This window comes from Lolium rigidum, chromosome 4 (genome assembly GCF_022539505.1).
Source record: "Lolium rigidum isolate FL_2022 chromosome 4, APGP_CSIRO_Lrig_0.1, whole genome shotgun sequence".
Taxonomy (NCBI): Eukaryota; Viridiplantae; Streptophyta; class Magnoliopsida; order Poales; family Poaceae; genus Lolium; species Lolium rigidum.
In genome coordinates this window covers 171,314,920-171,326,309 of record NC_061511.1, presented here as the reverse complement: position 1 = coordinate 171,326,309, position 11,390 = coordinate 171,314,920, and the positions used below count along the sequence as shown (strand labels likewise).

General features: G+C 44.5%; 2 protein-coding genes across 2 annotated transcripts; one reads left to right on the top strand and one right to left on the bottom strand.

Annotated features, from left to right (window-relative positions):
- Positions 1-347: 347 nt before the first annotated feature.
- Positions 348-2,666, bottom strand: LOC124647793. The gene has a single exon (XM_047187668.1). The coding sequence runs from the start codon at positions 2,664-2,666 to the stop codon at positions 348-350; it is 2,319 nt and encodes a 772-aa protein (XP_047043624.1).
- A 5,877-nt stretch (positions 2,667-8,543) lies between these two features.
- Positions 8,544-9,667, top strand: LOC124647792 (translation initiation factor IF-2-like). The gene is made up of 3 exons (XM_047187667.1): positions 8,544-9,053; positions 9,150-9,236; positions 9,378-9,667. Exons 1-3 carry the CDS (start codon positions 8,544-8,546, stop codon positions 9,519-9,521), a joined length of 741 nt encoding a protein of 246 aa, XP_047043623.1. The 3' UTR covers positions 9,522-9,667.
- Positions 9,668-11,390: the final 1,723 nt, after the last annotated feature.

The following is an 11,390-nucleotide window of genomic DNA, read 5'->3' as shown; positions in this document are numbered from 1 at the left end:
TAAGCACTTAACATTTTGACACATGATTAGAAAATCATAAATGCAAAATGCAGTGCTGTGCTCTAAAAGTTAGATGTCTATATTCGATGGATGAGCCTGTTTAGTCCATGCAAAACAAATAATGATCATGTTCTACACCAGGAATAAAGCATCAGTTCTACTAATACAATAACCCCTTGGAGCATCAAAACAATGCTTTAGCTAAGTCAGGTTACAGGGCTTGTGTTTGCAGTATGCCACCTTTTTCAAGTTCCACTGGAACCTGAACCCTGTAACATAAAATCGGCTCACGTTCAGTGGATCTGCTACCACATAAATCCAGTAACTATGACTTCAAAGACTAACTGTCATATATCTGTGTCTTTCAGTCTCATTGCAGCCACTTCATCCTTCATTGCCTGAAATGATTTTTCTGCGGCTTCTACTTCCTTCTCCAAGAGATCGATTCCTTCACTCGACTCATTATGCACAGATGCTCTACGAGCTTGCTTTTTTTCGTCCAAATGCCTCTCCATTGTTAGTATATTGTGTTTCAGTTTACTCAGGTGGCTTGAAAGAGATTTAACACCTTTTGATTCTTGCTCTTTGGTCCGGGCATCCTCAAGCCTTGCCATGGAATCCTGAAGCCTTCTAAGTCGGGTCTGTGGCTCCTTCAGGCGGGCAATGAAATGCTTCACATTGAACCCATTTTGTTCCAATTGCCGAGCTTTTTGCATCAAATATGTAACCTCTGAAGCATCTGTATCCCATGATGTCCTGAGGACCTCTCTAGCCAAGCCAACCAACAGAAACCACATTCCACTGCAGGCCATATCTCGTAGAGTGTCATCGCTGTTCACCAACCCTCTGTAATGTGGTCTCTGGGGAATGAGCTCAAAGAAGAGAGGGTACTCTCTCATGGCTGCTTCAGCATAAGGGTCAATGTTGCTATTCTTTGACTTCTGTTGCTTTCTTCCACCTCCTTCATCTTCATCAGAGCTTTCCTCCCATTGTGAAAACAGCCCACAGCGCACAAACTCTTCCAGCTCCAGGACTAGTTTCCTATCATTATCTTCAGGATCACAGATGCTCTGTTCCTGATCATCGTCGAGGTCTATTACTTCACATTTCTTATCATGTGATTCAATAACAATGCATTCATCATCACTGTCGCTGACAGATACCTTGCTTTTCTTATTCATGCCACCATTTTCAGGGAGTTTATCTCGTTTCTTTTTCTTCCCTGTACCTACAAGATTTCCCGTATCTTCATTCAGCGGAGATGAACTAGCAGAGTTTTCCTCGTGTGCTACTTCTGACCTAACATATTGGTCAGCTTCCTGGGGCCTCACAAACTGTCCATTCAACCACGCAACATATTCCTTGCTAGCTGCCCCGCGTCTGCAGATACCAGGTACCCACACCTTGATTCCCTTGGACTTAAACCCATGGACAATTGGAAAGGGGGCGTCCTGATCATACCCAAACTGCCTTGCAACGACATGGGGATTGTACATTGTGGAAGTACCAATGCCATCACCGTACACTCCATTAAGCACCGCTTGTGTGATTATTGCAACGTAATCCTCGAACCACTCTGGCTTGTCCTTACCTCTGGAGCTGACCAAAACAGTTTCATTGCTAAACCACTCAGGTTCGGTCCATTTGAGCGAATTGCGAGCGTAAGGCCTCCACTCGAAACAATCCTCTTCCTGCAGAACACGTAGAGACTCCTCTCGTGTGGTCTTCCTCCTCCTCCGAGTCCAATAGAGTGCCCGGACGCTGGAGACGGGGAACTCCGGCGCTCTCAGCTCGGGCGGTCGCAGGCAGTCATAGCGCTCCCACATCCACACCTGCAGCAGCCAGAGCGGCGCCCAAACGTCGACACGCCCACTTGCCCCCTCTGCGACGCCAGAGGTAGCAATCCTGTCCATCTCGGCGTAGAGATTAGACACCACCGCCGGCCCGAGCGCAATGCGCTCGCCAAGACTGAGCCGCGCGGCGAGCGCAAACACGCAGTCCGGTAGCTCGGACCCCTTTGGGTTTAGCCTGGGGGTGACGAAGAAGGCTAGCCAGTAGGCGAGGAACCCAAGCAGCCGCAGCTCGTCGTCTTCCCCGGGTCGGATCCTGGTGTCGAACCACTCGAGCCAGTGCTCCGCGGACACGCGCCGGGCCTTGCGAGCGCACGGGTGGAGCTCCTTGATCTTCTCCTTCTCCACGAGGAGACGGATGCGGACGTCCTCCTCGGTCGGGGTGAGGGGCCGGTCGAGCGGCGCGCCGGAGGGGGGCAGGCCGGCGAGGACGAGCGCGTCCTCGAGGGAGAAGGTGGCGGGCCCGGCGGGGAGGCGGAAGGTGTGGGAGTCCGGGTGCCAGAGGGAGAGGAGCGCGGATAGGGCGTCGCGGTCGGGGATGACGGCGGCCGTGGAGGCCGCGACGGCGTCGTGGATGGCGGTGGAGTGGAGCACGGGCGCGAAGCCGGGGTCGGCGAGCGCCGCGGCGACCCAGGCGGACCATCGCGCGCAGGGCGAGAGGTGGCGGAAGGAGAGGGGCGGGACGGGCGGCGGCGGCGGCGGCGATGAAGGGCAGATGGGCGGCGGGGTTGGGGCGTGGGGGGGAATGGCGATGTGGAGGGAGGAGGGGCCTTCGACGCCGCCTTGCCGGAGGTCGTAGCCATCGGGGGCTGGCATTCGGTTGCGGCGCGGCGGCAAGGTTTGGACGTCGCCGCCGGCGGGGGTGGGGGATTTTGGAGCGTCAGGCAGGGTCTAGGGGTTTGGGCGTTTTGGAGTAGTAGAATCTGCCGTTAGTGTTCACCAAAAGGAAATTAATCGTGCCACGGCCCACGACTGCGTTGAAAACGGATCGCCCGGAGGCACGGTTTGGATATGTCTCGGAGAGCCCTAAAAAGAAGGATATGTCTCGGAGAAAATTGAGTTTACTCCAACAATCGAAGGCGTTTCACGATTTTCAAACTTAAACCATTACACGAATTATGGGACTGAGGAAGTAGTACTTAGAAGTTTACACATTATACGTTATATTTTTAGCTACACAAAATCACAAAATTGTGGCTCTAAGAAATTAAAAAAAAATCTCGAAATTACTCTTCATAATTTTCTTTATTGTGTTCATCACTGATGAAAAGACATTTTGATGAAATTTTATTCGTTACTACACATTTATATGTAAAGATTTTTGTTTTCAAATATTTTTGAAGTAAATGTAAAGATTTTGGAGCTCGGGGTAGGGGGAGGTAAACGATATTTGGGAAAACCAACATGTTTGATTGCACGTCTAACAAGATAACAAATTTTAAAAAACACCACTTTGGAAGCAAGTTGGTGAAAACTATAATGATACCCCGAGCGTTGCAGCGGGAATCTTCTAAGAAATTATATTATCTAAATAAAATGGTATAATACATATGTAATATAAATTGTGTATAGAAGTATGCAATATTCAATTGGTCACACATTACTTTTTATATTGATGGCTATAAATTAGCTATGTGGACATTTTAATCAAAAAATGGCAACATAGATAGCTTGCATGCAAGAATACATCAATAATGAATGCCATAAGATGGACATTTGATTGACTAATGGAATAGATGATGTGGACGGCTTGCATGTAGAGATAGACTAACATTAATTGCAGTTAGTTGGCGACATATATAGCTTGCATGCAAGGATACATCAATAACGAATGCTAGTGGCGATGACATGAACATTTGATTGGCTAATGGAATAGATGATGTGGACGGCTTGCATGTAGAGATAGACTAACATTAAGAGAGTGGATTTTGTACACATCATCTATTCCAAACATTAATGAATGCCATAAGATGGACATTTGATTGACTAATGGAATAGATGATGTGGACGGCTTGCATGTAGAGATAGACTAACATTAATTGCAGTTAGTTGGCGATATAGATAGCTTGCATGCAAGGATACATCAATAATGAATATTAGTGGCGATGACATTGATATTTGATTGGCTAATGGAATAGATGATGTGAACGGCTTACATGTAGAGATAGACTAACATTAATTGCAGTTAGTGGGGTTTTGCTTTATAAGAAGTATAGATAACATTGATTCCCTTCTTGAAGCATATTGATATAAGAAACTGACTAGTGGATCCCAAAGCTGGTGGTGTTGATGGACATAACTCTAACAACTCATTCCTATTGATATACCGAGTGTTTTATTTATTGGATTTGTTACGCTGATTCTCAGTCGCCTCATAATATTAGTCACCTATGTAGCCGTTGGATGTAGATGTGCCAAGATCCGCGCACTTTTTTTACATGCGCATGTAATTCTCGAAGCGAGTCAAGCACAAAGCGGTCTATTTGCACATGGGCCTTTTTTCTGCATGGTCGTTGTCGCGACCCACAAGAACTGGATGAGTCTTGTCGCTGTTGTAGAGATCTTGCCTTGTTTGCTTGTATTGTATGAAAGAGTTATACAGAGGAGTCGAGGTTTTTGCTATTGTTTTGCCTACAGTTTTTTCTTGTATTTTATCTCATTTAATTTTTTCATTTCTATTATAGATTCTACATGGATGTAGATTTTTCTCCGTATTTTTATATGCTTGTGCTAGTATGCTATTTATCTTCTTTAGATAATAGTCACGATGTAAACTGCAATAGAGAAAATATTTTTGACTATATTAGCATCGTGATTTGTGTCCATCTGTGTTGGAAGTGGATTCTAACTATGATTTTCAAGTTACAAGTGGGTAGAAACTAAGTTTTTTTTTCCAGATGCAAGAGGGTTGTAACAGAGAAAAACATTCCCGACCATTGTATTAGTGTTGTGATTTGTGCTGGATAGGAGTTGTAAGTAGGTTGTAAACTATGATTTTTTTAGTTGTAAATGGGTTGCAAGTGTGATTGTCTTCCAATTTCGAATGGGTTGCAACTGTGATTTTTTCCCAATTACAAGTGGATTGCAATGGTGATTTTTCCAGTTGAAGATGAGTTGCAACTAAGTTTTTCTCTAGCTGGAAGTGGGTTGCCGCTGGGATTTTTCTAGTTGCAAGTGGGCATCAACTAAGTCTTTCTAGTTGCAAGTAGGTTGCAGTTTTTTTTAGTTGGAAGTGGGTTGTAAAAGAGGTTTTTTCTAGTTGTCACTGGCTTTCAACTGAGATTTTTCCTAATTGTTCTTCTAGTGTTGTGATTCATGCTGGCTAGAAATGCAAGTGGGTTGTAGCTGTTATTTCTAGTTGCAATTGAGGTACAACTAAGTTTTCTTAGTTACTAGTGGATTGTAACCAAGAATTAATATTCCTAATCACTGGATTAGCATATGTGATTATTGATTTGTCCGCACAAAGTAAAACGAAAAAAGAAGAGGCAACTTGTTAGCCCAAGAATAAAAGCCTATGGGCCATGATAAAGAGCACATTCATCACGCTTGAGAGACAAACAAATGATCGTTGTAGGGAAAGAATCCATCCCTCGAGGCATCGAATGAGAACTAATTGATCTCAATCGATTGAGCGCTAGATGATACCATTTTTAATACAATAAACTTTTCGGGCAACACTGAGATTGCCAGCGCCTCTACTGGGATTCATCCAGTGGAATGGATGCATCACTACACCCGCATTCCCAACTTTGGTGCTGGTGAGTCTTCCACTTCCTCGGTCCTCGTTCCTCCTATAGCCTTCACGAGGGACGGTCGAAATCACATTGACCCTCTTTAAACTTCTACGGACAAAGATACACATGTTGCATCGATGACGTTAGTGCAAGACAAGCATGTCTGATGAGGGACTCCCGCGTAGGAAGCAAGGGCAAAGGCACAAATAACAAATCAACTAAGGCATTCTCCTTCCAGTAGCTGGGACACATGAATGATCAAAGACGCCTAATATGGAGAGTAAATATGTGAGTACAAATTTTACTCTATTTATTGGATTGCAGACATAATTGTGGATAAGTAAGGTTCCTCTAAAATGCAACTAGGTGAACAATCTGATATGACAAGGTTACACTAGCAAGCAAGGTACACGATGTAAACGAGCAAGAGGTAAACAAGCACAAGTAAATGAGAGGAACGAAATAACCAAATTAGAAGGAGAAGATTGATGCGGTGATGTATCCCGAATTTCAAGTCCTTTGGGGCTCTAGTTTCTGTTGGAAAGCTCGTGACAAACCTATTGCACAATGATGCCGCTTTGTATCTGGCCGTGTTCTCCCTTGCCCTCTCCAAACCAAGCAAGAACAGTTGCACTATGGAGATCTTGAGACGATCCTCAAACATATTTACAAACTCCTTGATGGAAAATCCACAATATTGGGTGCTCACAAGGAAGCTCAAACCGGTTTAGGATTCCCCAAAGCCCAATACTAACAATATGAAGCTTATTCAAGATGCGGATTCAACTTTTGACTTAACATGAATGTGGATCTTAGTCTCTCTCTCTCTCTCTCTCTTTTATCTCAAAGAAATGCAATATTGAGGGAAGGGGTAACGAGGCAGTGGCCCAATGTTTAGGTCTCAGTGGCGCATGGGTACGTCCTAGCAACCGGAGTTGGAATCATGTGAGGAGCGAATTTCTGAAACTCTCACCAAGGAGCACTTCTACCTTAATGATAATTCAGTGGTGCTCCGCTCCCGCTGGATTTGTTTTAAAGATTGATATAAGAGTGGAGAGTAATCAATCTTTTGAAGGTCAATAATGGCGAAGGAATGTCAAATAATAAAGTTAGGACTTATTGGAGAACAAGAACCCTTTACACAAGGTGTCCTTACAAGTGAATTTTGGAGTGCCTTGGGTCTATCTAGTGGCACAAGGCTATACACCATGCTAAGCAGAAAAGGAGCTGTGGTAGCCCTGGTGGCTAACTTGGTGCCATCGGGCTAGGAATGCACAAAAGAGCATGAAAGTGTGGCAGAATTGTGGTCTTCGGGAAAAAAATGTTTTGTCGAGTGAAATTGTAAATCCCCCTGACTTGTAAGCTTACGTCCCTTCGTCATATATGGCTTGCCTACAACTCAAATAGACGGCAAAAGTAAACTATGAAAATTAAAGACATTGTCTTCTTGATAACCTTTGCGTAGGGCTTCTATTTACCAGGCTCCATCCATGTCTGATACCAATCTCTATTGACATGTTTCATGGGATGGAGTGTGTACTTGAAACTACAATAGTCCCCTAATTTGTCAATCATTAACACCAAAGTCCACAAGTTAAATGTGGCTTTTCAATCTTCCCCTTTTTTTAGTGTTGATGGTAACATGAGTTAGGGCTCAAAAAGGTTAAAAAAATTACTAGAGTGGTGGTTAACATAAACTTCCCCCCTAATTTTCATTAACAAACTGCATTGGGATACAAAACACACAAAGATACGAAGAATCCCCCTATATGTAGTAATCGAGGGGGTGCAAAGAGCCTAATAGTGTACGGATAAACATGGAAACCCTCTTGCACAAGGCGTGTGTCCGAACATGGCAAGATTATAAAAAGAAACCATTTGACAAAAAAGTACATCACTAAAATTAAGTGTACATAGATAAATAAATCTTACACACCCCATAAGAATTCATAACCATCATAAAGCACAACACATGCCATAAGTAAACCGACATAACTTTACCCATTACCCAAATAATATTTAGAATTTAAAGTAGCACGCACCAACATAAGAAAGTTTAACTAGTGCATTCAAAGTTATTTCTACCAACCACAAAAATGGTTTGTGGATGCCAATTGCCATGACATGCCCTACCAAATATCGGCAACAATCGACTTGCCAAGAAATTAGCTACAGATTCCTTGACTCTTTGTTAGCTAAAATAATGGCAAGATTTGTGAACAGAGGGCAAGATTACATATAACCAACCAAGTAGGAGGCAAAGTGATCATAGGCTGCTAAAATTCCGGTAGTATAAGAATTGCGAGAAACTCAATTCGGCTCCCTGGTGCATATGCTCTCGCTACGAAAAAAACATAGTTCGAAACGTTGAAATTTTTTAACAAAGAATTCTACATGTATGTCTCCATAATATATATGCGTTCGTGAAGTTTCGTGGAAAAACGATAATTTTTGTGATCTATGTAAAAAAGAGAAAATTTATCTTGTGAAAAACCTTATTTTTAGCTCTAAATTTTGTCTTTTTTACACACATCACACAACAAGTCAATTTTTCATGAAACAACTTTATAAGCGTGTAGCAAGTGGAGATGTACTTGCAAAAAAAATTGTTTCAATTTTTTTGACATTTCAAAATATCAAAATATATGTAAAATGCATTTCAAATTAAAGGGAGCATATGCTCGCATGTGCCAAAAAATAATTCTCTTCACTAATCACAACCACTGCTGCAAACTTATTATGGAGAATAGTACAAAAATGAAGAAACTCTATATGGGTTCTACAGGTTGAACTGAACCAGTGAATGACAACCCCGCGTGTCAGTGACCCTTCCAGTCACACTGCGGCCGCCACGCGTTGAAAACCTCAGGCCCCTTCATTTTCAAAACTCAAACCCTCCCCCCCTCCCTCCGCGATTCCCCAATCACCGCTATCCGCTAGGGTTTCCCACTCCTCAATGGCAAGGGTCAGCAAGACGACGCCCGCCGCCGCCGCGTCCAGGACCAATGTGACCACTCCGGCGGCGCCGCCCGCGACTAGGTCGCGGCAGAAGAAGACCAAGACGCCCCCGGCCGCCGCGCGGCCGGCACCGGCCAAGCCGATGGCGCCGCCGGCCGCCCCCAAGTCGCGGACGAAGAAGACCCCAGTCGCCGCCACGCCACCGGCTCCGGCGCCAGCGCCAGCGAAGAAGACCGTGCCGCCGGGCGCCGAGGTAATCGAGATCCCCGACTACCCCACTCCCGCACGCTCCGGGAAGAAGGGGGATCGGAAGCGGGCGGCGTCGTCCCCCTCCTCGCCCATCGACGTCGACGAGATCGAGATGTGGACGCCGCGGCAGAAGATCCGCGTCGACGAGGACTGCTGCATCCTCTCCGCCGACCCCCTGGCCGCCGACAAACCCCGGCCCGTCGTCGTCCCCGCCGCCGCCGGCGACGATGAATTAGAGGTTCTCGCCGAGCGCGGCCAGGTACGGACGCCGCCGCCGGGATTCCTCCTTCCCCCAATCGAGTTGCTTCCTCCCCAAATGACCCGCGATTCCTGCAATTTCGGTTTGTGTTTACAGGTGGCCTGCAGAGATTTCCCCCACGCGAGGCATGCCTGCGCCAAGTACCCGTTCGCCAGCACCCCTCATCACAGCCACTGCGAGCAGGTACCATTTCACAATGCGCCATTTTTTTTAGCCAACCTTTCAAGTCTGAAAATGGTCATCATCATATTGATATCTGCAACGCTGCTTAGCACCTGCCTGCTTGCTAGATTATCACGACATTGTGTTTCTATTGTGCTGCAGTGTTACTGCTTTGTGTGCGACATCGCCGCTCCATGTGCGACTTGGAAAGGGCATGCAAATTACGGGCATTGTCACGCCTCCGACAAGGACAAGTTTTGGATGACGATGCGAGGAGTGGCACGGGCAAAGCTGCAGAAGACCTAATGATGATCGACCATTTTGTAACCATCGGTCAGCTTGTCCTGAATGTTGGTTACTCTGCGGCATAGTAACTTGTATAGGGTTGGATTAGTGGTGAACCTGATATAATCTTGGCTGAAAGCTCAATGCGTGTGTGCGCAACGCTTTGGAAACTGGCAGCCGATATATATATAATTTCTTTATGGCAGTGCAATCAGTTAAATGTTCCATCCATTTTAGCATCTACTACTACTGATTATTTCAGTTTAAGTTTTGTGACTTCTTGTTCTTGTCCCTGCAATTTACTTACAGCTAGTAGTTCTTACTTTAACCCCTTAAGCTCAGCAGATGCATGCAAATTCGCTATTCTATAATTTGTTTGAGATAAGTTTCAATTTTGTTAATGTCTGTGTGCTGCTTTGATTCCCATGAGGCTCCTTGTTGCCACTCGGCCCCTTCTGTCAATGGCATTTGTATTAGTTAATCTTTTATTTGTGTTGTCTCCTGCTTGCTGGTTGTAGAACCAGGAAGGAGGACAAAAATGTCAAGCTGGAGGAGAAATGGAAGTTGGAGGAATTGAAGAAGAAAAGCAACAATTTTGCTAGTGTAGTTCTTTTATGCTGATGCTAAACCTAGACTTGTCCAAAGTTTCGTCAGTCCTTGGTGACTCGTAGGTCTTCAGAAGAAACTAAATGAGGAACAGCAGACATGGTAGGCAGCCAGGCAGGGATGATACAACTTTCACCTTAGTGATGCTTAAAGTTGCCAAATTCATATCATTGGTCTTCGACCTTCTCTCATGACTCATGCACTGAAAGCTTGTTTCAGATAGCACCAGGTTGACTAAACTTATTCTTGTTTGTCACCAAAATGTTTAATTCTGCTGTGTAGTTGTTTGCATACTTCATCGCCCCGCACCATTTCGGTGCACTCACAGGATCGTATTTCACATGTATTTTACGATAAGGCAGCAAATTTATTCATTGCAGGAGCATGTTCTTGTGTATACAAGTGAATTACATCAGTTGTGGAATACAGCCTTGGATTTTGCAGGTGTAGTGTATCTATCCTGTGCGCATCAGACCAGATATAAAATCTTTGTACTGTACTACATTGAGTACCTGTTTCAGATAGCATGAGTAGGCTGACAACTTACTTCTGTGGGTTGTCACCAAATGTTTTATTGTGCTGCGAGTGGTATGAGTATTTGTATTTTGTCACCAGAAACCATTTGTATGCACTCACAGGATTGTATTTCACATGTATTTTATGACCGAGGCAGCGAGTTTATTCATTACAGAGCAATGTAGTAGAGTAGAATTCTATCAATTCTGGATTGCAGCCCTGGATTTGGTAGCACTAGATATCTTCTCCTCTTGGGCAGTAGACTGAGAAGCCGCTCAGTGGATGTAATCTCGGGCAACAGATTTATTCCAGGTCTGATGCACTCTCAAACAATTGGAAAAAATACTGAATGGGCTAGATTATGCAGATAAACACTATGGAATCAAAGATTTTATATCAGGTCTGATGCACTCTCAAACAATTGGAAAAAAAATACTGAATGGGCTAGATTATGCAGATAAACACTATGGAATCAAAGATTTTATATCGCGTCTCATACACACAGGACCCACCACACGTGAAATATTTTTGACACGTATAAAATACGTTTTTTTGTACGGTAGCACGGTACCACCTAAAGGGGTGGTAGCACTAGATATGTTCTCTGCCCAAGAGCAGCAAATGCATGCAGATCCGTAGATGTCCATAGTACTAAAAGGGAATTGCTTCACACACGATAATCTCTATACGATCTTTGTCCGATACATTCCCACAGCGGTACTTGTTATTTTTTATTTAACTAACTGTACCATAGGCCTAATCGAGTGC

Excerpts from the sequence above, each read along its gene's own strand:
- LOC124647793 (XM_047187668.1), bottom strand. The coding sequence starts at position 2,666 with ATGCCAGCCCCCGATGGCTACGACCTCCGGCAAGGCGGCGTCGAAGGC.
- LOC124647792 (XM_047187667.1), top strand. The coding sequence starts at position 8,544 with ATGGCAAGGGTCAGCAAGACGACGCCCGCCGCCGCCGCGTCCAGGACC. Across the intron at positions 9,054-9,149 it reads TTCTCGCCGAGCGCGGCCAG|GTGGCCTGCAGAGATTTCCC; the intron begins GTACGGACGCCG and ends TTGTGTTTACAG. Across the intron at positions 9,237-9,377 it reads ATCACAGCCACTGCGAGCAG|TGTTACTGCTTTGTGTGCGA; the intron begins GTACCATTTCAC and ends ATTGTGCTGCAG.